The sequence below is a fragment of the Alosa alosa genome, chromosome 16, assembly GCF_017589495.1.
Source record: "Alosa alosa isolate M-15738 ecotype Scorff River chromosome 16, AALO_Geno_1.1, whole genome shotgun sequence".
Lineage (NCBI taxonomy): Eukaryota > Metazoa > Chordata > Actinopteri > Clupeiformes > Clupeidae > Alosa > Alosa alosa.
In genome coordinates this window covers 2,771,802-2,793,977 of record NC_063204.1, presented here as the reverse complement: position 1 = coordinate 2,793,977, position 22,176 = coordinate 2,771,802, and the positions used below count along the sequence as shown (strand labels likewise).

Genomic DNA, 22,176 nt, shown 5'->3' with positions numbered 1-22,176 from the left:
CCTGTGAAACTGCAATTATGTTTCGGTGTCTGATTACAATGCATTTAATAAGCGAATGCACATGCACCGTTTGTGAAAGCAACCTTTGATTTATTCAAATTTAATAGAAACGATGTGGGTTTTACGCTGAGCGCTGCAAAAAGGAAAAAATACGTATGCAGAGGTGCCTTAAGTTGAGAGAATTACTTTTTAAATTTTTTTTGTTAATTTTATGGCTTTCAATCTGTTTGTAAATGCATTAGTACCCCATCAAGATTCAGTATGCAGATGATTGAATTCCAAAATGATCCTGTGAATGGAATTGTTTTCATGGTGAAGTGTTTTACCGTACTCACACTAGAAAAAAAAATCACTATAGCTGTGAAATAATAAAATATTTCAAATATATCAAATGTGTTATTAGATGCACTTCAACCTAAATACAACTTCTTCCAGGTTCTGTCCTGTTCCATTCTTCAGAGAAGATGCACCCATGAAGATATATTTCAAAACCTTTTGCTTTAGCTCATAAATTATTGCCAGTAATGAGTCTCTCATCCATTTCCATAATTTTCATTTCTAACAGGAAAAGCATCCATGGACCATGTCAATTTACTTGGTCTGTGTTCCATTACTTGGTATGTGGAACTTGATTGTGAAAAGAGTTTGTATGTCATCAGTTGTATGAAGTATGAACACAAAGAGGCATTTGATCCAAAACATTTTATTAGATATAATTGAAAGATGTTCACTATAGTTGTCAAACCTGTGAAACCCTGCCATTAGCTTTGGGTAGCATGTAGAAATCAGGCCAGTCTTGCCATCAAGATCACATTTCATCTCAACACAAGACCTTCCCCCCTCTCTCCCCTCTTGAGAGATCAGCTCCCTCCCTTTGCCCTGAACTCTGCAGCTCACTGGCTGCATGGTGTAGTAAAATGGTTTAATAAGCATGTTGTCTCGTTGATGGGGGACAAAAGCCTTCCAATGCGCGCACACACACACACACTCTCTCAGCAGACGTCTCAGTCGTCGTCCACTGTGGGTGTTATGGTCACTCCCCTCCTGATTTGTCCCCAACCGATCAAACTGGAAGACAATCAAATTCGTTTCATCAGCACAGGTAGAGCATGACGCACACAAAACTCTTCTTTCAGGAAAGGTGGCACTTGGCATGTAGAAAAAGTCAGGCAGTCACTAATTTAGATACATAGACTTACACATGATGTACAAGCTTTATGCAGCAGTTCTATAAACTGCTACATGCATACAGCTCTGGAAAACAATTATGAGACCACTGTACATTTTTCTGATGTCATCCTACGGTTGCTGAGAGACATTCGAATGAGTTGACGGTCATATTCAAATTTGCAGTGGTCTCTTAATTTTGAATATGTCAACTCAATCAAATGTCACTCAGCCACTGTAGGATATCAGAAAAATGTGCACTGGTCTTAAAAGCTTAATTATTAATAAGCTTTCCCCACTGACAAGTCACGTGTAAAACAACACAGTGTGTAAGGAGAACAAGTGGAGTCCATTCTGATGAACCAAAACTGTTTTACAAATGGATTCACTCACCGCCAGTGTTTCTCCACTCTGCGACTCAGGGCAATCTTCTCTCCTACTTCTGTGCATACAGGGTTTGTGAGCACAATCTTGGCCAGATCAGCCTTCACTGCGCTCACGCGACCGCCAGTCGACAGAGATCCTATGTTGACCATCAGCACCTCGTTCTTTGACAGCTTCTGAACCTGTAGCCCAAAAAGGGGGGAAGGGGGGGTGATACTTTGTTGAAAGTCCACAGGGATTAACCCACACGTTTTCACAAACAACAGTTTTGTCACATACAATAAGGCATTGGAACCAAACGGTCTGAGGTGCTCAAAATCCCAGATAGCAACCTACCGGTGGACCACTGGTCTGGTGCTCAAAATCCCAGATAGCAACCTGCCGGTGGACCACTGGTCTGGTGCTCAAAATCCCAGATAGCAACCTGCCGGTGGACCACTGGTCTGAGGTGCTCAAAATCCCAGATAGCAACCTGCCGGTGGACCACTGGTCTGGTGCTCAAAATCCCAGATAGCAACCTGCCGGTGGACCACTGGTCTGAGGTGCTCAAAATCCCAGATAGCAACCTGCCGGTGGACCACTGGTCTGAGGTGCTCAAAATCCCAGATAGCAACCTGCCGGTGGACCACTGTCGACCTGCAGGGAGCAGTTGTCCAGCGGTCCACTGGTGGGTTGCCACTTGTGGTCAATGCACGTCGGTTTTCATTTGTTTAGCTGTATTTCTTCATTCATTTTTAATAACAGTGAATTATTTTCTATTTTTTAGTTGAAGTTAAGTTATAGTCGATAGTGGTCCAGAGACCTAGAAGCGGCGAGTCATCAGCGGCAATCCGATCTCAGGGACTCGAGTCGAGTCACTTAAATCGCTCAAACAGCGACTTCATACTTGACTTGCGAGTCCACCTCAAAAGACTTTAGAGTTAACTCAGACTCCAGCTTCGAGACTGGTGAACAACCTGCATTTCATGCTTTTCATCCATTTCATGCTTTTCATCTATTGCTTTTTTAGATCTAAATTTGTTCATGTATTTGTATTTTATTTTATTGGTGCATATACGTTGGGGAAACATATGAGGAGCTGTATGTTCCCTTTGCCATAATGTGCAACTTCACACATGCATAAGCAAATAACGCATGAAATAAGAGAACAGCTACATGCAAGGTGTGCTACATGAAAGGGATAAATGATGCCGGTTCAACAACATTGAATTTCATCAGGCATCTCAAAACGCATCCAGATAGGTCAGTCGCTTGCTAATGTGAAAGAGACCATAAACTTAAACTATAGTCACAGGTAACAAGCAAACCATTGCAAAGTGTCGGGCTGATGCTGGGAACAGGCAGATTGCATCTTTTTAGTTGGCCATATGATGCGACAGACTTAGGTTAATATTTCACCAGGTCCGAGGGCTAGAGGGATGTGTTGAGTAGCAGAAGATCAACAAAATGAAGCTAGCTCCATTAAAGCATACTTGATACGTTGCCTGTCACAAGTCTACATCCACTCTTGCCCCTCAAAGACTTCAGACTTCCAAAAAATGACTTGTGAACATCTCTGTCCGATATCTGCAGATCTGATTTTACTATCTGGGTACTATCCAACAATAAAAATTAAACTAAAATGGATTTAGCCAAAACATTCTTTGCATAACCCATCCAACTGTTAACAGCAAACAAAAGTGTTACAGAAAGTAGTAGCATACTGAAAATGTAATTGCATTTATCTAGTGATGCTGTACTGCCGCCACAGGTCATCCTTAAAAATCCTATTTCAAGCAGTTTGGGGCTCGGTGTTTCACCAAAGAACACAGAGACGTAGTGACCGCAACCTTGGCCTGACCCAGGTCTCTCCCAAAACCCTGCTGGCGCTCTTCCTCCTGAGTGATTCAATCAATGGAGGGCACATTTCCATGAGATATGCCTTCTGAGTCTCAAACGATACAGAGTTAACGCTTGCCGTAGGTTTTGCAGACAGTCAGGGGTGTTTATACACTGAAGCCAGATTGACAGGTCAACAACCAGTCACCACCATTAGCTGGTAGTGGAGGGTAGTTAGCTTGCTATCATTAGATAATTGGCTCACACATCATTTCAATGTTTTGGTGTTTAAGGACTTATTTAGAATGTACAACGTCTATTTCTCACTAACACTAATTCCAAGCATAAACGAGTTGAACAAGTGACATTTATCTGCAAATATGGCCGTCTACGGCCATCTACAGAACGCAATGCATCGCCATGGTTGATGTTGAGAGCAGTCTTTGCTCATTTGTCATACCGCAATTTCACTGACAGGCGCTTGCATTGGCACAGTTTTCCTGTGAGAGTCTCGACGCTCACCTTGGCCGCCTTCTTGTCCCCTTCAGTGCGCACGCCCAGTAGCCGTCGCAGCAGGAAGTACGAGATCTCGAGCTCGGTGAAGATCTCGGGCAATGCTCCGACGGCACCCAGGACCTGCCCCACCATGCGGTCAGCTCTGCACAGTGTTGGGTCGATCTTAGTGCCCACGCCTTGGGGACGCAAAACAAGTGTTGAGAATCAGTGTCAGCAGGGGGCATCCAACAATAATCTGAACTGCAGGTTAAAGCACTTTACTGTTAAGAGCACGGCAACGACAATAAAGTCTGCAGACAGGATCAGGGCGGCTCGATTATGAGGCAATTCCATGGAAAATTATGGTTTTTGTAACATCCATAACGGCAATAAAATGTGATGGTATGGTATGATGTGAATGATTACAAGAAATTTGAGCATTTGCTATTTTTGGCTGAAGAATGTACATAAGAAAAATGCACAAAAAATGATGTTATCATTCACATCATACAAATGCCAAGGCATTTCACTGGCGTTATGGATGTGACAAAAAGTCCATTTTCCGTGGAATTGCCCTATGGTTAAGGTCATACTCATGATTTTTTTTTTGTCAATACTGAGAACACAACTATTTAACATGATACATTGATGATGTAAGTCAACGATTTTGAAAAAAATCAATAAAAAAAAAAACAGAACATAATGGATGCAATGACATAAGATGCTTTCAAGTATCAAGGATGGCACAGACAGACAAGTAATTCAAACACATACTAATCAGGCCACCAGGCACAGCATACAATAAAACACATACCAATCAGGCCACCAGGCACAGCATACTGAAGGTCGTTGTGTTCTGCAAAAAGGGACACAATCTTGGAGAAGATGGGCTTGCACATCAGCTTGCCTTCATGGTCCTTTGAGACGATACCAGGCCTGACCTCGATCTCCTGTCCCACCTGTTGAGTACGGTCACAAATATGTGATTAGAACATTCCGGACTATGATGTGACAATTACCCTCAGGGATCATTCCCATAGACTGAAACTATAGATTTTTCACATAGAGTTTTAGAAGGAGCCAGGAAAAGAATTCACTCCTCAACAGGAAAGGAGACACCTACGCCATACCGTAGCCAAGCAAAACTTGCCCACTTCCTATAAACCTAACGTGTCATTACGCTAGCAGGCCTTACACGGCCAAATGCATACCACAGTAGAGATTCAGGTGCACCCCTAGAAATGTGTTAATGTTAGGGAGATAAGATGATAATCTGAAAGGAAGGAGAGCATGGGGAAAAGAAGCATTTACTAAAACTAAACCAGATTAGCTGAAATAACACTTTAGTGCCTTCACCTATTATTATTATTATTATTATTATTACCTTCAGCACTCCTTTCAGAATACTTCCACCGGCCACACCCCCTTTCAGGTCATCTACTTCACAGCCGGGTTTGTTGACATCAAAGGATCGGATGACTGCAAAATGAAAAGCCTTGCTTGATACCGACTGCAAACAGCATACCGTTTACACACAACAACATAAACACAAGCAGGAATAAGACTGGCATGATGAGTGTTTACCAATTAGGCGGGGCTCAGAGATGAAGTCCCGAACAGGCACAGGAATCTTCTTCACAATGTACTCACAAACCACCTCAATGTTGTACTTGAGCTGTGCAGAAATTGGAATTATGGGGGCTCCCTCTGCCACAGTGCCTGAAAAGGATGGGAGGCATTTTATGTTAATCTTACAACCACAACTTGAAGTAAAAAAACTGAACCGACAAGATAATTAAGGTTCAAACTAAACAAATTTAAGTATGTAAAAATGAAGTTTTAGAACTTTAAATAACTTTATGCTGCAACAAGTAATCAATTAGTTGTCAATTATTAAATAAATTGCAGTGCCAAGAAGAAAAAAAATAATTTAATGTTCTTATGGTCTACGCAGATTACATATTTTTGTCTTCACCGATGGTCTTATACGATTGACCATGTCAGACTAGGCAATCAGAGAACAAAAAAATTCTTGAAACATCTTGGTCAGGAGATTGGCCACATTACAAGATCAGGTAGCCTATTGTAGCCTACCCATCGCGTGGAGTCGTAGGAGATTCCTCAAAAATTCTAACATGTTAGATTTTTGGTCATGGAACGTCACAGACAATAAATCGCCGGTCGTTGAATACGTCACGTTACAAGGCACGTTCCTCCTTTGGCGTCATTCCGGACCTTTCATATTCCGGCACGACACTGAAAATTTGACTGCTACGACAAAATCATGACAAAAATCGGCAAGATTTTTGTGTAATCTGCACAGGCATTAAGCTATACATGTTCTGGTTTCTTAACTCTGAATGTAAACTGAATATCTATGAGATGACGACAAATATATTAGGACATCTTGGGCTTTGGGAAACAGCTATTTTTGACCATTTTATGAAATGCTATAGACAACACAATAATCAATACATTGAGAAACAGATGACTGCAAAAATAAGCTTGGTTTAAAGCCATTGACCGTATATAACTGGTTGAAAGCCCTTGAAGACTGGCAAGGCACGCCTTTCCTGTTGCCATGCAACATATTGATCTTAGCTGCTTTCTCTTTTGATTGACACTGAAATTCAAGACTAGACTGCTTTGAAAGCCGTCGGAAATTGGGTGTTGCTCAACTTCCCTTAGAACTAAATGTTATTCATTTCTATCCAAACATAATCAGCTGTGCTGATAAGTCAGCTGTGCTTTATATGCGCCTTTAGCTATAGACCAGGTTTTTCTTGGTTATTCTATTATTTCTTGGAATTTTGGATCATGCACCAGACCACAACTTATGTTGCTAATTACCACACCCCTGGGCGTAAGGTTTAATAAAAGTGGAGGGCATAGCGCAAAATCCGTCACTGACTGGGTGTAAGATAAGAATACACCTTGCGTTGCGCTTTGAACCACCTTGCGTCGTGTGCACGATAGAGCACGACAGAAACATGACACAAAAATAATAATACACTACAACTGCCAAGACACAAATCTTCAATATGCATCTGTAATAATACACAATGACTGCCACGACACTAATTTCCGATATTCACCTGTATACACTATGACTGCCACAACACAAATCTCCAATATTCACCTGTATACACGATGACTGCCACGACACAAATCTCTAATATTCACCTGTAATTTCCAGCCATTTAGATTGCATTAAAACTGGACAAAAACTAGGTGATTGAGTGCAAATTCTCAACTCAAACTCAACGGTGGCCACTGGTGGTCAGGAGCCAGGCTCAACGGCTCCGCAGATCACTAGTGGGCCACTGGGGCGGGCCACTGGCTGAACATCCCTGCGGTAGTGGACTTCCTTCATTTCCAGTTCTAAGCCATTTCAGATAGCCTCCAGTCCTCCGTTAAACAAGCGATGCGCAGGCTCAACGGATTTACACAACAACATGGCAGATTAGGAAAACAATTGAAACAAAAGAGCCTGAGGACAACTCGCCCTGACGCCAGAGCAGAAGCCAGAGGTTGGTGTAACAAAACCACATACTGTCAAATGAAAGTTGACTCACTCATTGCATCAGTTATCAATACTGACTAAATTCTAAAAACTGAGGAAGGCTGGAATCCCATTCATCAGCTGACCTTCAAACAGACATCACTGCATGACAAGTGACAATTTTGTCACAGTAACTAGCCTACACTAATACAAGCATTGGTCTCATCAGAGTTAGTTAATTAGCGCTGTACTAGTTCATCCCTTTTGAAATCGGAAAATAACCTCCATGCTCTCCAGAACACCCCAAACCCACCACCAGTCCTGACCCACACCTGATGATGAGCAAACAGACGGACCCAAACCCACTACCAGTCCTGACCCACACCTGATAATGAGCAAGCAGACGGACCCAAACCCACCACCACCACCAGTCCTGACCCACACCTGACGATGAGCAAACAGACGGACCCAAACCCACTACCAGTCCTGACCCACACCTGATAATGAGCAAGCAGACGGACCCAAACTCACTACCAGTCCTGACCCACACCAGATAATGAGCAAACAGACGGACATACCTTGCACAAAGGCCAGAATCTGCTCGTACTGCTCCTTGGCCTGGCTCTCCTTTACCAGGTCAATCTTATTCTGCAGGATCAGGATGTGTTTCAGCTTCATGATCTCGATGGCAGCCAGATGTTCTGATGTCTGAGGCTGTGGGCAGGATTCATTCCCCGCTAAAAAGAAGACCGACTTGTCACCAACTTGTTCATGAATGACAGACAATGCTCACAGGGCACTTTATTTTCTTCCAATGTATTTTTAGTGCCTTTTGCAGCGGTGGTTCAGGAAGTTCGGAGGAGCCATTCAGTTTGAGCAAGGCTCCTCCTGAGCCTGCTAAAGTGTTCTTGCGCAAGATTCTGAACCCCAAAGAGCTCCCGATATACATGTTTTGTGTCTTGCATGGCAGCCTCTGCCATTGGTGTATGAGTGTGTGTCAATGTCTGAATGTGAGGCATGAAATTGTAACGATTTGAAAATTGCAACATCCATTTACCAATTCCTTTATTTAGATATGAAACTGAAGAGTACCAGAAAATGAGTGAGAGAGAGAGAGAATGGGGGGAATCTGGATATTACAACAGGTCAGATTCAAACCGGGGTCCGTGTTGGCACTTAGACCTGAGCGTGGTGTTACAGCACAGCTCCCCTCATCCACACTCAACTGGAAAACCCCATTAAAGCTAATGTGCAATACAGTGTCCCAGTCCCATGATTAACTGAATGGATGTCAGAGTTATGCAGGTAAATGATGAAGAGGAAAGCCCAGAACGCCATTAATATTGAATATGACATTTTTTTTTTTTAGATCTAATTCAGTTGTCATCAAGAGAAATTCTGACATAAGCGTGATGTAAATATAAAGCTCACCAATTAGAAGAAGAGCAGCATCCATGACAGCTGCACCGTTCAACATAGTGGCCATCAGAATGTCGTGACCAGGACAGTCTACAAATGAAACATGTCTGAAAGAGACCACACAGAGCACATTAGAGCAGACCTAATTAATAAAAAAAAAAAAAAAAAAAAAAAAAAAAAAAAAAACTCATCTTTCCGTGAGAGTAGACTTCTATGACAATCCTACCTGACAAGTTTAAAGTAGCCTTTAGTGCCAGAAATGTCTGTGGGGAATTCATCAGGTGTGCTGCTTCCACATGACCTGTAACACTCAGGCCGAGGGCAGCTGGGGTCATCCAGTTTGTAGACCTAAAATGGGAAACAAATGGCATGTTATTTACTTTTTAAGTAAGCTGCACTGATGCAGTGCATTCTTTCTTACACCACATGCACGACTTATCACTGAAGTGGCTTCTGCACTAACCTTAGCGTTGGCATATCCCAATTTGATGGTGATATTCCTCTCGAGCTCATTTTTGAACCTGACGGTGTGGACACCCGAGATGGCCTTCACCACAGTAGACTTCCCGTGAGCCACATGACCAATAGTACCTGGGTAATGACAACCACGGTTAGCCACTGCTTAACATCACAAAACAGGAAATATTACTGTCTGTGCAGTGACAGTTTGCACATACAATGAATGTTAGAAAAGAAAGCAATCAAATATGGCTAATAGTTAGTTAATCAAGATTGTTTTAAAGTACTAGCAAATTCAAATCGTTGTAGCTCAGTGAACACAGAGAACAACATTCTATCAAAGTCCATATTACTCGTTACTTTGAATTACCAAAATGTTGCTTAGTATCTCACCAATATTGATGGTGGCCTGTCTGCTAATGACCTCGGGGGATAGCGGAGTCAGTGTGCTCACATCCTAAATAAGAAACAATAATGAAGAAAATTGAATCAACATTGTAAATACACACCAGAATATCCGCTGTTTGGCTGTTTTGACTAACGTTACTAAGTCTTGATACTACACATGGAACAAGAGCATACATGACTGTCGGGTGTCACCGTCATATGAAACCCCTCTATTTAGAATACCAGCTAATCAAAATGTCATCTACACAAACAACCTTACCAACATTATCATAAAAAAATGACAAATCATTCAAAACAATATAGAGATGTCATTTATAGGAGTAACGTTAGCTGTCGAACATATTGTTACTCACGTTGACGCCTTCGCTAACGTTAACGTTACCTAGCTAGACACGACTGATCTTATGGGGGAAATGGATGTGGCTATATTGTTTCACTTCATTTGTAGTGAAATAGATACTTCACATACGACAACACAGAATACAATTGTTGATTATTCCAAAACAAAGCGCATATGCTACAGCTCAACTGGTGTAGCCAGTCGTGGACATAGCTTGACACCATCCAAAGCTTTTTATCAATGGGGTCCTCACAAGCTCCATCACTAGTATCATGTGCTACCGGCATGCGAGGTACCAGTCTAGCCCCTAAACGAATACATTCACACAGCAAGAAACAATTATGCCGAATCCAAGACACATTTCAATTTGTTAGATAAATAAAATATACACTTACTAAACTACCAAGGTCTTGTTTCGCTAGATGTGGCTGGCCCAGCGTTACTCCAGACTCGTCACCCGCCATCTTGAACGGAAAAAGGAATTAAAGTAGTCCAAATAAATCGCCTGGCTGCTTGCTTTAGTTATTTTAATTAGTTGCTGTAACGACGAGAAACATCTATTTTATTCCAGAATTTCATTAAATTATTGAGACATTTGAAGTTCTTTGCCGTTTTAAAATCATACAGTTTTGTTTTTAACAGACACTAAAAACAGAAGAGCGCAGGCACGGATGATGCAATCCTGAGCTCCAAGCAAATATGTAAAAATGGTGCTTGTTTAGGAACTAATAACTATTTATAAATCTTAAGGTAGCTGCATAAAGTATTATATGGTTAAAATGGTAAGTCCCACGAAGAACACGCGTTTTCTTTAGAGTTTAGACACATTTCAAACAAAAACCTGCGCAAACTTTTACGGGTCCTTCTCCTATACAAATACGTCACACACATTGCATTTGTAGTTTTTCAACTTGACTGAGACAGCCCATGGACCTAGGAATAGGTAAGGAGTAGTCTACACTTAGGTTGTATTACATTTTTTTTTTATTGTGACAAAAAATAGACTACTATCTTGCAATAATTTGCTATTATGATAGGTAGCCTACACCAAGCAGGCCATGATTTATGAGACTCTTATCCAATGTTGGATACAATGCTTTCATGGGTGGAAGGGAAAATAACCATTGCACAAAGATAATGAGAGCCTTTAAAATAATGGCCAAAAATCTGTGTTAAATGTTGTGCCAAAGGTGGAAGAGACAACTGAATTATTATTACGTTTTTTCCCAAATACTGGCAGCCAGAAAACAAAAACGCATGTGCAAAAGAAGCCATTATATTCAGAAGCCAAGGAACTGACAGCAGCCTGTACCGCTGTAGGCCTATTAAAATGATTTTTATTGAGACAACTTACACAATTATAAAAATTATCATAATAATTTGCTATAGCTACACCAAGCCTGGCCAAGCTTTATGAGTCTTATCCAGTGTTGGATCCAATGCTTTTGGGTGGAAGGAAAAAGATCCATTGCACAAAAAAGTTGCTGGTGAAGATGATGAGAGCTCTTAAAATCATAGCATATCGTGTGTCAAATGTGCATGCAAAAGCATATTCAAAAGCCAAGGAACTGTCACAGTCTTGCGCCTCATTGAACTTGGTTCCTCTGACTCTCCAATCAACAGAGGATTTAGAGGAGCAAATGAAACATCAGTCAATTCCTGATGCGCCCTTTTCAGCAAACCATCTTCAGGTGATCCAACACAGTGATCAGTAAGTCAGAATATTGTTAGGTTCCCCTTATCCCTCACTGAACCGGATAGAATGCAGTTCAGATTATTACACCAGCCAAGTCACTGTGATGGTCATCTGGTAGCTTTCAAAGCTCAGATAGGAGCAAGAGTTGTCATTGGTCTCTAAAATAGGTTTAGTTTAGTTTGCATGTATTTGTCATTTCTATAAGTAATACACCCCTAATCAGTATAATTAAAATATTTTCAAAGTTAATACAAACCCTGTCCATTTTATTTATTTTTAACCCAAAGCCTGAGATGAATGAAGGCAAAACAGTCAGAAAGGTCAATATTCAACAACTGTATATTTTGCATGCCTTCCTTATCTCCTTATTCAAACCCCACTCCTTATTGATTTATTAATGTATTCCTGCCTTTTGTGGGGGGTTCCATAGGCCTGCGTACATTGTCAGGGGATGTGGCCAGGGCATTGTTCATGCCTTCCTTTTTACCTTAAACACTCTTGTGTGATTTTCTCGAGGTTGTCGTCGTTTGATTCAACAATTGGGTTTCAAACTTGTATTTATACCATCTATGTATCATATCGTGTACATATTGCACTTTTGCAGACCTGTATCTAACGCCTTACACGTCCTTCACTAAACCTGGGTCCACACTTGGACCCCATTTGCCCTGAACATGTCTGTATCATTTTGTGATTTCATCCTTGTACAGTGCTCTCCACCATTCCATCTGACATGTTGATGCTATTTAAATGAAGTTAAGTCATTTTGATTTTATTTTTACCATTTCGGGTTTTTCGGGTATCCAATAGCACTTCAGCGGCATATGAGAGTTCTTCTCACTGTAGATATTGGATAATACTACCACCAAGTGGAGACACTTTGAACCACTTAACACAGGCTCTGTCTGTTTCAATGCAGAAACAGTTTTTGTAATTAGATAGATAGATAGATAGATACTTTATTGATCCCCAGGGGAAATTCAACTGTGCACAAAGAGTGGCACTAGTGGCACAAAGATACCACTGAGATTAGGAACATGCAGGATCATCATTAGCCTAACTAATTAATGTTCCACAATTCTACTTTTTTATTTACTGAAAATAACATTAGATGTTATATGGGCCTTTACTATATACCCCATGAGTCAATTTGTCCTGGGCCAATATTAGATACCTAGGTACAAAGCGACATAAAAGTTTTGTGATTTCCATCAGTAGCCTATGCTGTGCTGTAGGCTAATTCAGTGCAACAACAAAGTTGGGAGTGGAGAATGAGGGAAGGGAACATGTTTCTAACAGCCACTTCACATTTTATTCTGATTTTCATAGTGCCGATGCCTGTTTGTCAGCACGATGCTCTGTTTTGGAAATTATGGTGAAATTCCCATTGTCTGTCTGTGAGGTCAGTCTCTATAAGAAAACATGCATGACCTTCATGGCAAAGGCTTTTTTTTTATCACTACGTCAGGATAAACACGATTTGAAACATTTAACATGTAGTGTTTCACTGTTTGTGGTGATCAAATTGCTCCACCAAGCCCAATTACTTTTTGGGTGCATTTGGGCAATTTCAGCTTGTGGGCCATGGGCCACACACTCTGTTTGTCTCTATAATTCTTCCCCCCATACGCTTTGATCTGTTTCCTTCTGCATCCAAATGCCAGCAGGGACAATAACAGTCTATCAGTTAAGTCATGAAATTTCCATGCAGGGCAAACAGGCTGTCAGATTTGCGAGGTGCACTTGACCCATTTCACTGACAGTGGTCAGTGGGAGCATCTTTAATGACTATGGACAACAAACTCGCAGAGAACGGCGGGCAGCCTTCACACACAAAATAGGGAATACATTAAAAAGTAAAAGAGTCTTCCTTGATGTTGCTGAGACATAGGCGGTGATAGATAGACACGATGAGTTATCATTTTCAGGTCCTTTCTACAACCCCCAACGCCTGTTTACAGTTCCGTTCGAATGAGCTATACTTGCGGAAATTACGTCAGTGCAGAGAATAATATGGCGTCTATGTTGGCGATGGATGCATTAGATGGACACAATTTTATTATCCTACATAAATAACGTTGATGGAAAGACGTAGAGTGACACCAATGGACAGCGAAGCGGCACTGATGATTTATTTTCATATTTTGTTCCCTTGATCTGGGATACACACCGGCACTCCATGTCAGAAGAACCTCGAGCTCCCTGGTCGAAGAGGGGTTGTGTGGAGTCGCATCGCCGAGGTAGAGCTAGTTTGTGCAGAGACAATACTCTTGATTGATGTGTTGTTCGTCAAACTCGGGTATCCGCTATATTGCAAAATTACAACCATATTTTCAATAATCACTAGCGGTTGATAATTCACGCGATAAAATATGACGAGAAAGGCAGATTCCTGTGTCGGTGGCCTAACGTTAGAGGATTGCTTATCTGTAAGCTAACTAGCTGGCGCCTACCATTGTAAAAGGTATGTTATGACAGGTGCTCTCACTGTACTAGCACCAGATAAACGTGTCTTCTTATGCCAGCACATGTGTTTACGAATACACATTTACATATGTTTTTTGTAGTCCCGATTCGCTATCCCAGTTTAAGTTCAATTAATGTAATATGAAGTTTACCGACATTGTTTTACAAACTAGCCAACACAGGTTTGTTGGTGGTCATTTGTAACGCGTAGGTTATCCTTTGTATCAGAAATTGCACAGTGCCTTGCACTTGACGTAATGCTGTCATTCCTTTACTGAATCCTTGCTCTCTGAGTTATGAGTTCACCTGTTGCAGTGGTACGTCAAAATGCACTCTTCCCCATGAAGGTTCTCTGTGCCCCTATCCAGAGCAGGGGAAACTCAAGCTGAGGAAATGTGAGCGTCCCTTCAGCGCGTTGTCAGCGAAGTCCGCGACTGGCCAGGACGTCCCCAAAAGGTACAGGCCTCAAAACACCCCTCTCCCACAAAACTGCTCGCTTGTAGGAATCCTCACGTCGCTACAGTCTCTCCTGGGCACCCATCTATTTTCATTTGCAGATATTACATATTTTAAGAGGCCTGAAAAATGGCAGTTAAACCTTTTTTCAGATTCCTGAAGCCTGAGCAGAATTTCTTAGGCTTCAGTGTAGCTTACTACTGTTTATTCCTTTTCACTGTGGTCCAGGTCAGACTGTGCTGTTATGATTCTTTGAAAGTTCATGGCTTGAGGCTTCAGCTTCGCTTCTATGAAATTTATCTAGGGATGTTTGCTTGTAAATTGACACGATCATTTCTGAAATCTGTTTGCCCTATAAATTTCACTAGTGTGTTTCCAAATCGCTTACTTGGCTGGGGCTTGTCTTCGGGTTTGTCATTCAGGTGAATCACCCCTGAAAAGAGCAAGTTGATTTTCTCTCATCGGGCACAAGGGGCACTGTCCTCTGATTGGCTCGGCCTCCCCCCCGTGACATGCCCGTGGCCAATCAGAGGTGAGTGTGTGTTTGTGTGTGTGTATGAGAAGGATAGTGTGTGCATATATGTGTGTGTTTCCAAGGTTGTTTGGCTTCGAGCAGCTCCCAATGTAAATTGCTGAGGCTTCGATGTCTCCAAGGTCTCACAAGGTTTTTTTCCTCATTGGTGTTAACAGTAGTATAGTCTCGCCAGTGCACACTCATCAAGTTCTCTCTCTCTTCTCTCTCTTGCACTCTCTCTCTGACATACACACACACACACACACACCACACACAGACACAGACATACGCACATATACACACACACATAGAGGCATTGGGTTTTGTTGGCGCTCTCTCTAAGTTCTAATTGCTGTGCTAGCATTCTCTAGTGTGCTGCCTCTGTTTTGGTGAACCGACCATGATATATATTCTGATATATATTCACAAGCCTTAAACAAATGCAGCGTACGGCCATTCACAAGATGTGGGAATTAGTGGGAATTCTCTACTCTATTAGATCATCGCATGATTCCCTTCCTTGCTTGTTTTTTTTTTTTTTTGTGTGTGTGTGTGTGTGTGTGTGTGTGTGTGTGTGTGTGAGTGAGTTTGTATGCACATGGATGTCAAAGTGTGTGTTCAGCATGGCAACATTCCTAACTCTGCCCCTCCGACCGGCCCGTGCAGGTGTGTGATGGGGGACGTGGAGGTGTACCTCTCCCAGGTACACGACGGCAGCGTGTCGTCCGGCTTCCGGGCCCTGTACGAGGAGCGTCTGCTGCTGGACGTCACGCTGCTGATCGAGGAGCACCACTTCCAGGCGCACAAGGCCCTGCTGGCCACCCAGAGCGACTACTTCCGGGTCATGTTCACCGCCGACATGCGCGAGCGCGACCAGGACAAGATCCACATGAAGGGCTTGACGGCGGCCGGCTTCGGCCACGTGCTGCGCTTCATGTACTACGGCTCGCTGGAGCTGAGCATGCCCACGGTGCAGGAGATCCTCCAGGCGGCCATGTACGTCCAGCTCACAGAGGCCGTGGAGTTCTGCTGCTCCTTCCTGCTGGCCAAGATCTGCCTGGACAACTGCGCCGAGGTCATGCGGCTGCTGGAGGACTTCAGCGTGGGGGTGGAGGGCGTGCAGGAGCAGCTGGACAACTTCCTGCTGGAGAACTTTGTGCCGCTGATGGCGCGGCCCGACTTCCTGTCCTACCTGAGCCTGGAGAAGCTGATGGCGTACCTGGACAGCGACAAGCTGAGCCGCTTCCCTGAGATCGAGCTGTACGAGGCCGTGCAGTCCTGGCTCCGGCACGACCGCCGCCGCTGGAGACACACCGACGCCGTGGTGCAGAACCTCCGCTTCTGCCTCATGACGCCCGCCAACGTGTTTGAGAAGGTCAGTCAGAAGGCCAGGGATTAGTGTCCTGTTACAATGCCAGAATTATGACTTTGTACGATATCAGGGATTAGTGTTGTGTTACAATGCCAGAATTATGACTTCGTACGATATCAGGGATTAGTGTCCTGTTACAATGCCAGAATTATGACTTCGTACGATATCAGGGATTAGTGTTGTGTTACAATGCCAGAATTATGACTTCGTACGATATCAGGGATTAGTGTTGTGTTACAATGCCAGAATTATGACCTGGTACGATATCATGCCTTCCAGGTAGGCTAAACTGGGCGCGGAACTGAAGTGTTTTGTCGCTGGTGTAAATATCTCGATACTGCTGCACTTGAGCACTTCAATGGAACTTAATTTCCTTTAAACATGAACTGTCCAGTGCATTTCATTGCACTTTAGACAGTAATGCATCCCGTCTTTAGGTGTGTATGGCCTTTATTGTCTCATTATGGCCACGTGTGGAGGGTTACTGGGCTACTCCCCGTGCCCTTTTTAATTGAATTGAATTGAATATCAATGCTGAAACAATACCAGGCAAAAACCTTCAATCAAACATCAATAATAGAAGTAATATAATTAATAACACTAGAAGTAAATAAAACTTATATATCATTGTTAATGTAACGGTATCTATGAAATGGGGTATTTTAACATGTGTATGGGTATCATAACATGTTCAGGCCATTGTTATACCTTTGTAGTATCAGTGCATTGTGCAGCACTACTAGGGAGGTGCCATGTGGTGGCGCTATTCCTCCCTGTGAATGGGTCGTATCGGCTAGTTGATGCCATGTCTACATGGGTCATATCGGCTAGTTGATGCCATGTCTACATATCCGCTGCAAGATGCCAGTCTGCAGGTGGAACAAGAGCAAGCATGGCAGAAGCTGGAGTTGTAAGCGGATGTGATTTATTTGTGGCCGAGAAAACAGTTGGGAATGGTTCTATTTTTATATTAATGAAGTATCGTGATTAGTTTTAGGTCTATATTGCCCACCTTTATGAGTCACCATGGGTCACCTTTATGAGTCACCATGGGTCACCTTTATGAGTCACCCAGACATTTGCCCATGTGACTTATTTCAAAATGGCCGTCTCACATAGAGTATCAACAATACTTCCATTCTGTGACCCCCAACCAGTTAAATCATAGTTGTGGGGTCATTATCACGACAGTGGTATCTCCTCTTCTCCACCAAGGAAAAAAATGATATATGATATGATATACTCTGGACCCTGAGAGGAGGGCTGCAAGAATCTATCAATTAATTCATTAGTTGTCAACTATTAAATTAATCGGCAACTATTTTGGTGGCTCATTCATCCATTCCCTCACTCTCCTCTTCAAGCTGGTGTGTGATGAGCGTTCTGGCGCATAATGGCTGCCGTACATCAGCCAGATGGGTGCTACACATTGCTGGTGGTTACTGAGGTTCCCACTTTGGGTGCCTTGGAAAGCGCTTTATAAATATGTTGTTGTTGATGGAGTCGTTAATCAGTTTGTGTCATTTTTTAAGGAATTAGCCTCAAAAGTCTTTGATTTGACCTCCTTAAACTGAAATATTGTCTTCCTCTCCTACTCTTCTTTTGTAGTAAACGTATCATCTTTGGTGTGTGGACTAGGCAAGACATTTGAGGACATATTCCTGGGTTTTTGGAAACGCTCATTGACATTGTTTCACCATTTTCTGGCATTTCGTCAAATAATATAATGCTCAAGAACATAATCGACCTACCTAGAGTGTTGGCTACTTCAAGTTCAACCTGTGTTTAAAGACATTATCTAGAAATAGAAATTCCTGTGTGAGATGCAATGACCCAAAGTGACCATTGCAGAGCCTGGTCTCAAGAGTGCCTCGTTGATCTCGTAGAAATGACATCACCTTCAGAGGATAATAACACCCCTGTCAAAGAAACATACCTGGACTATCAACGCCCTCAGCATCAAAGTGTTGTTGAGCTTAAGGGCAAACCATGCTTATTTGGTGTTGCACTCAGCTGTTGCAGAGAGAGTATGTAAACAGTTGCACTAAATTAAAACGACATCAAAGGCCTAAAGCCGAGTGTTGTTTTTTATCAAGACGAGATGACTTGCATATTTCTATGTTCCAGTTGGAGCTGGTCAGTTGGTCTGCAGCTTGTCCCTCACCTCTCTCTCACTCTTCCGTTGCCCAGGTCAAGACTTCGGAGTTCTACCGGTACTCCCGTCAGCTGCGGCAGGAAGTGGACCAGGCGCTCAACTACTTCCACGAAGTCAACGAGCAGCCGCTGGCCATGACCAAGTCCAACCGGATCCGCTCGGTGCGTCCGCAGACCGCTGTGTTCCGTGGCATGATCGGCCACAGCATGGTCAACAGCAAGATCCTGCTGCTGCACCGGCCCAAGGTGTGGTGGGAGCTGGAGGGCCCGCAGGTGCCGCTGCGTCCCGACTGCCTGGCCATCGTCAACAACTTCGTCTTCCTGCTGGGCGGCGAGGAGCTGGGCCCCGACGGCGAGTTCCACGCCTCGTCCAAGGTGTACCGCTATGACCCGCGGCAGAACTCGTGGCTGCGCATGGCCGACATGTCGGTGCCGCGCTCGGAGTTCGCCGTGGGCGTGATCGGCAAGTACGTCTACGCGGTGGCGGGCCGCACGCGGGACGAGACCTTCTACTCGACGGAGCGCTACGACATCGTGGAGGACAAGTGGGAGTTCGTGGACCCGTACCCGGTCAACAAGTACGGCCACGAGGGCACGGTGCTCGGCGGCAAGCTCTACATCACCGGCGGCATCACCTCGTCGTCCACCTCCAAGCAGGTGTGCGTGTTCGACCCCAGCAGAGAGGGGGCGCCAGAGCACCGTGCGCGCCGCACGCCCGTCCTCAACAGCTGCTGGGAGAACAAGTCCAAGATGAACTACGCCCGCTGCTTCCACAAGATGATCGCACACAACGGGAAGCTTTACGTGTTCGGCGGCGTGTGCGTCATCCTGCGTGCCTCCTTCGAGTCGCAGGGCTGCCCGTCCACGGAGGTGTATAACCCGGAGACGGACGAGTGGACCATCCTGGCGTCCATGCCCATCGGCCGCAGTGGCCACGGCGTGGCGGTGCTAGACAAGCAGATCATGGTGCTGGGCGGCCTGTGCTATAACGGCCACTATAGCGACTCCATCCTCACGTTCGACCCGGAGGAAAACAAGTGGAAGGAGGACGAGTATCCCAGGATGCCTTGCAAACTGGACGGGCTGCAGGTGTGCAGCCTGCACTTCCCGGAGTATGTGCTGGAACACGTCAGGCGGTGCAGCTGAGACAGGGAGGGCGTCCGGAGTATGTGCTGGAACACGTCAGGCGGTGCAGCTGAGACAGGGAGGGCGTCCGGACGTCCGACCCTCTTCCTGCCCCCACCCCCACCCCCCCACCTCCCTCCTTTCTAGTTCCACCATCTGTTTTCAGGACAATGAACAGAAAACGTTTACAGGTGTGAAAAATAATACTACATTACTGATGAAGCGTTTAATCCGTAGGCCAGTGCTTATTTAAACAAACAAACAAAGAAACAAAAAAGAAAGAAAGACAACATAAGAACAACCAGTAAACAGCAACTTTTTAGTCTTAACTGATTCAAGGGAGACCACGGCTATTGGTCCATCTTGCCATTTTCAAATTTAGCTTTCTCAGAAAAGGGAGATAAAGAACAACAAAAAAAGGTTCTGGGTTATTTTTTTGGTGCATTACTCAGTTGAACCAACTTCCATGTTCCCTGTCCACTACATGATGTCACCCCTCTCATCCTGTTTCCTGTGACATCATTCTTACTTCCTGTCATCTAGCGCTCTATGTGTTTGGGGAAGTGAGAGGGTATATGTTAGAGAAAGGTATGTGTGTATATGCAAACATCTGCAGGAAAGCCTATCCCAAAGCTTCAACCAATTCATCCTGTCCCCTCGGCCTGGTCAGTAACCCAATCTCATGAAAAACAAACAAGAGAGAGGAAATAAACACTACCCCGTTAATTTATCCATTGTATTTCTCTGGCTGCTTTTTTGATGTCAGCTGATATATTCTTGTAAACGATGGGGAAAATGCTGTTGACAAGCATTGCACTTCTTGAGGTGTCAACACTGCAATAACACTGGGTTCTTCACTGCTGACTGGACTGCAGGTAGGAGAGGGACTGATCATTTGAGGGTCTTAACTCCTGCTGCTGCCGTACGTGGGAGAGGGACTGATCATTTGAGGGTCTTAACTCCTGCTGCTGCCCGTACGTGGGAGAGGGACTGATCATTTCTGCTGCCCGGACGTGGGAGAGGGACTGATCATTTCTGCTGCCCGTACGTGGGAGAGGGACTGATCATTTGAGGGTCTTAACTCCTGCTGCTGCCCGTACGTGGGAGAGGGACTGATCATTTCTGCTGCCCGGACGTGGGAGAGGGATTGATCATTTCTGCTGCCCGTACGTGGGAGAGGGACTGATCATTTGAGGGTTGTAACTTCTGCTGCCTGTATTTATGCTATTTTGTCCCCTTCTCTATTTATTCTCTGTGGGTCCGGCCGCTTGCGGTGTCCACCCCCAATCTGTTGAACAGAAACCAGCTGCTGTATCCCATTGACTCCCATCACTTTTGTCCCCACGAGCTAAAGGGCTAAAGCACATTAGCATTTCTGCAGCCTGCCATGTCACGCTCAGTCCATCATTTCTACTGACGATTATAATCAGCATAAGTGGATTAGAGGACTCGTATGATATTTATGACATTGTGTGCGTTTTGTCCGTCCTTCCTCTCTTCCTCTCTTCCTACACCTGTCATCCAAGCGACCGAGACGTCTGGAGATGAACCTGTTCTCATCTGATCTTCCTGGTTCTGTCAGTGTCATGTACATAGATATGCCAAAATAACGGTCTTTGACAAATTCTATATACTGTGCAGACCAAAATGTAATAGGCTACTCGGGGGCACAGCTGTTAGCTTTTTAAACTTGTCACCTTTTCCCTTTGCAGGTTGGAAAAAAAGACCAGTACTGGTAGAACATCACCCTGTAACTGTATCTGAGGGAAAAAAAAGCTAAATCAAGTTGCTTAAAGAAACATGTTGGTAACATAATTATTCACTACTATTTGGACACTTTGTAATTTCTTTCCAGAAATAAATGTTCATATTGTTCAGCTTCTCAGTTGAGTGTGTTTTTATCAGGTTCAGTGAATGGATTTGTATATAAATCTATACTTGTATTGATGGAGGAATCCAAAATGAAGTATGGATCTTGTCCTTGTTCAAATAGGCAACTGAACAAGCACCTTTGAGTTAAAGGGATGGTTTACAATTCAAGTACAGTTTATTTTCAGCATCTCTCTCTCTCTCTCTCTCTCCAAAAACGGGTGTTCACAAGAGCCCTGGCTGGCTCTACTTTTAGGAGCAAATGAAATGGTTCAGGCCAAGCAATACAATTTTGATCAAAAATGTATCTTCAGTAGCAATAGAGCGAGTTGTGAATATGATGGACTGTTGAGTTCAAATTTCAGCAGTCTGACCAGAATAGAGAGTAGCCTACCTACAATGCAGTGTATTTGCAAGTTAGGCACCTGAATATTGAAATAAGAAGGCTAAGACCCCTCACAATCTTACATAGATGTTTTCAGGGGGTTCAATGTGACTGTTGACAACTGTTGATCTTAGTTGACAATCATTT

At 43.7% G+C, this 22,176-nt stretch overlaps 2 protein-coding genes across 6 annotated transcripts; one reads left to right on the top strand and one right to left on the bottom strand.

Moving 5' to 3' along the window:
- Positions 1-687: 687 nt before the first annotated feature.
- eif2s3 (eukaryotic translation initiation factor 2, subunit 3 gamma) lies at positions 688-10,496 on the bottom strand. Its single transcript, XM_048267053.1, has 12 exons — positions 10,388-10,496; positions 9,638-9,701; positions 9,249-9,376; positions 9,012-9,133; positions 8,798-8,892; positions 7,945-8,103; positions 5,449-5,583; positions 5,249-5,343; positions 4,679-4,823; positions 3,892-4,061; positions 1,561-1,733; positions 688-1,068 (listed from the first exon to the last, which is right to left on the bottom strand). The coding sequence occupies exons 1-12, from the start codon at positions 10,454-10,456 to the stop codon at positions 1,005-1,007; spliced, it is 1,419 nt and encodes a 472-aa protein (XP_048123010.1). The 5' UTR covers positions 10,457-10,496; the 3' UTR covers positions 688-1,004.
- Positions 10,497-13,508: 3,012 nt separating this feature from the next.
- On the top strand, positions 13,509-21,652 carry klhl15 (kelch-like family member 15). Of its 5 annotated transcripts, none has more exons than XM_048266805.1 (5): positions 13,509-14,152; positions 14,523-14,610; positions 15,033-15,142; positions 15,791-16,499; positions 18,687-21,652. In XM_048266805.1, exons 3-5 carry the CDS (start codon positions 15,123-15,125, stop codon positions 19,794-19,796), a joined length of 1,839 nt encoding a protein of 612 aa, XP_048122762.1. In that variant the 5' UTR covers positions 13,509-14,152; positions 14,523-14,610; positions 15,033-15,122; the 3' UTR covers positions 19,797-21,652. The 5 variants fall into 5 exon arrangements, with proteins under 5 accessions (XP_048122762.1, XP_048122763.1, XP_048122761.1 ...); XM_048266806.1 differs by having other exon boundaries at positions 14,502-14,610; XM_048266807.1 differs by having other exon boundaries at positions 13,878-13,928.
- Positions 21,653-22,176: the final 524 nt, after the last annotated feature.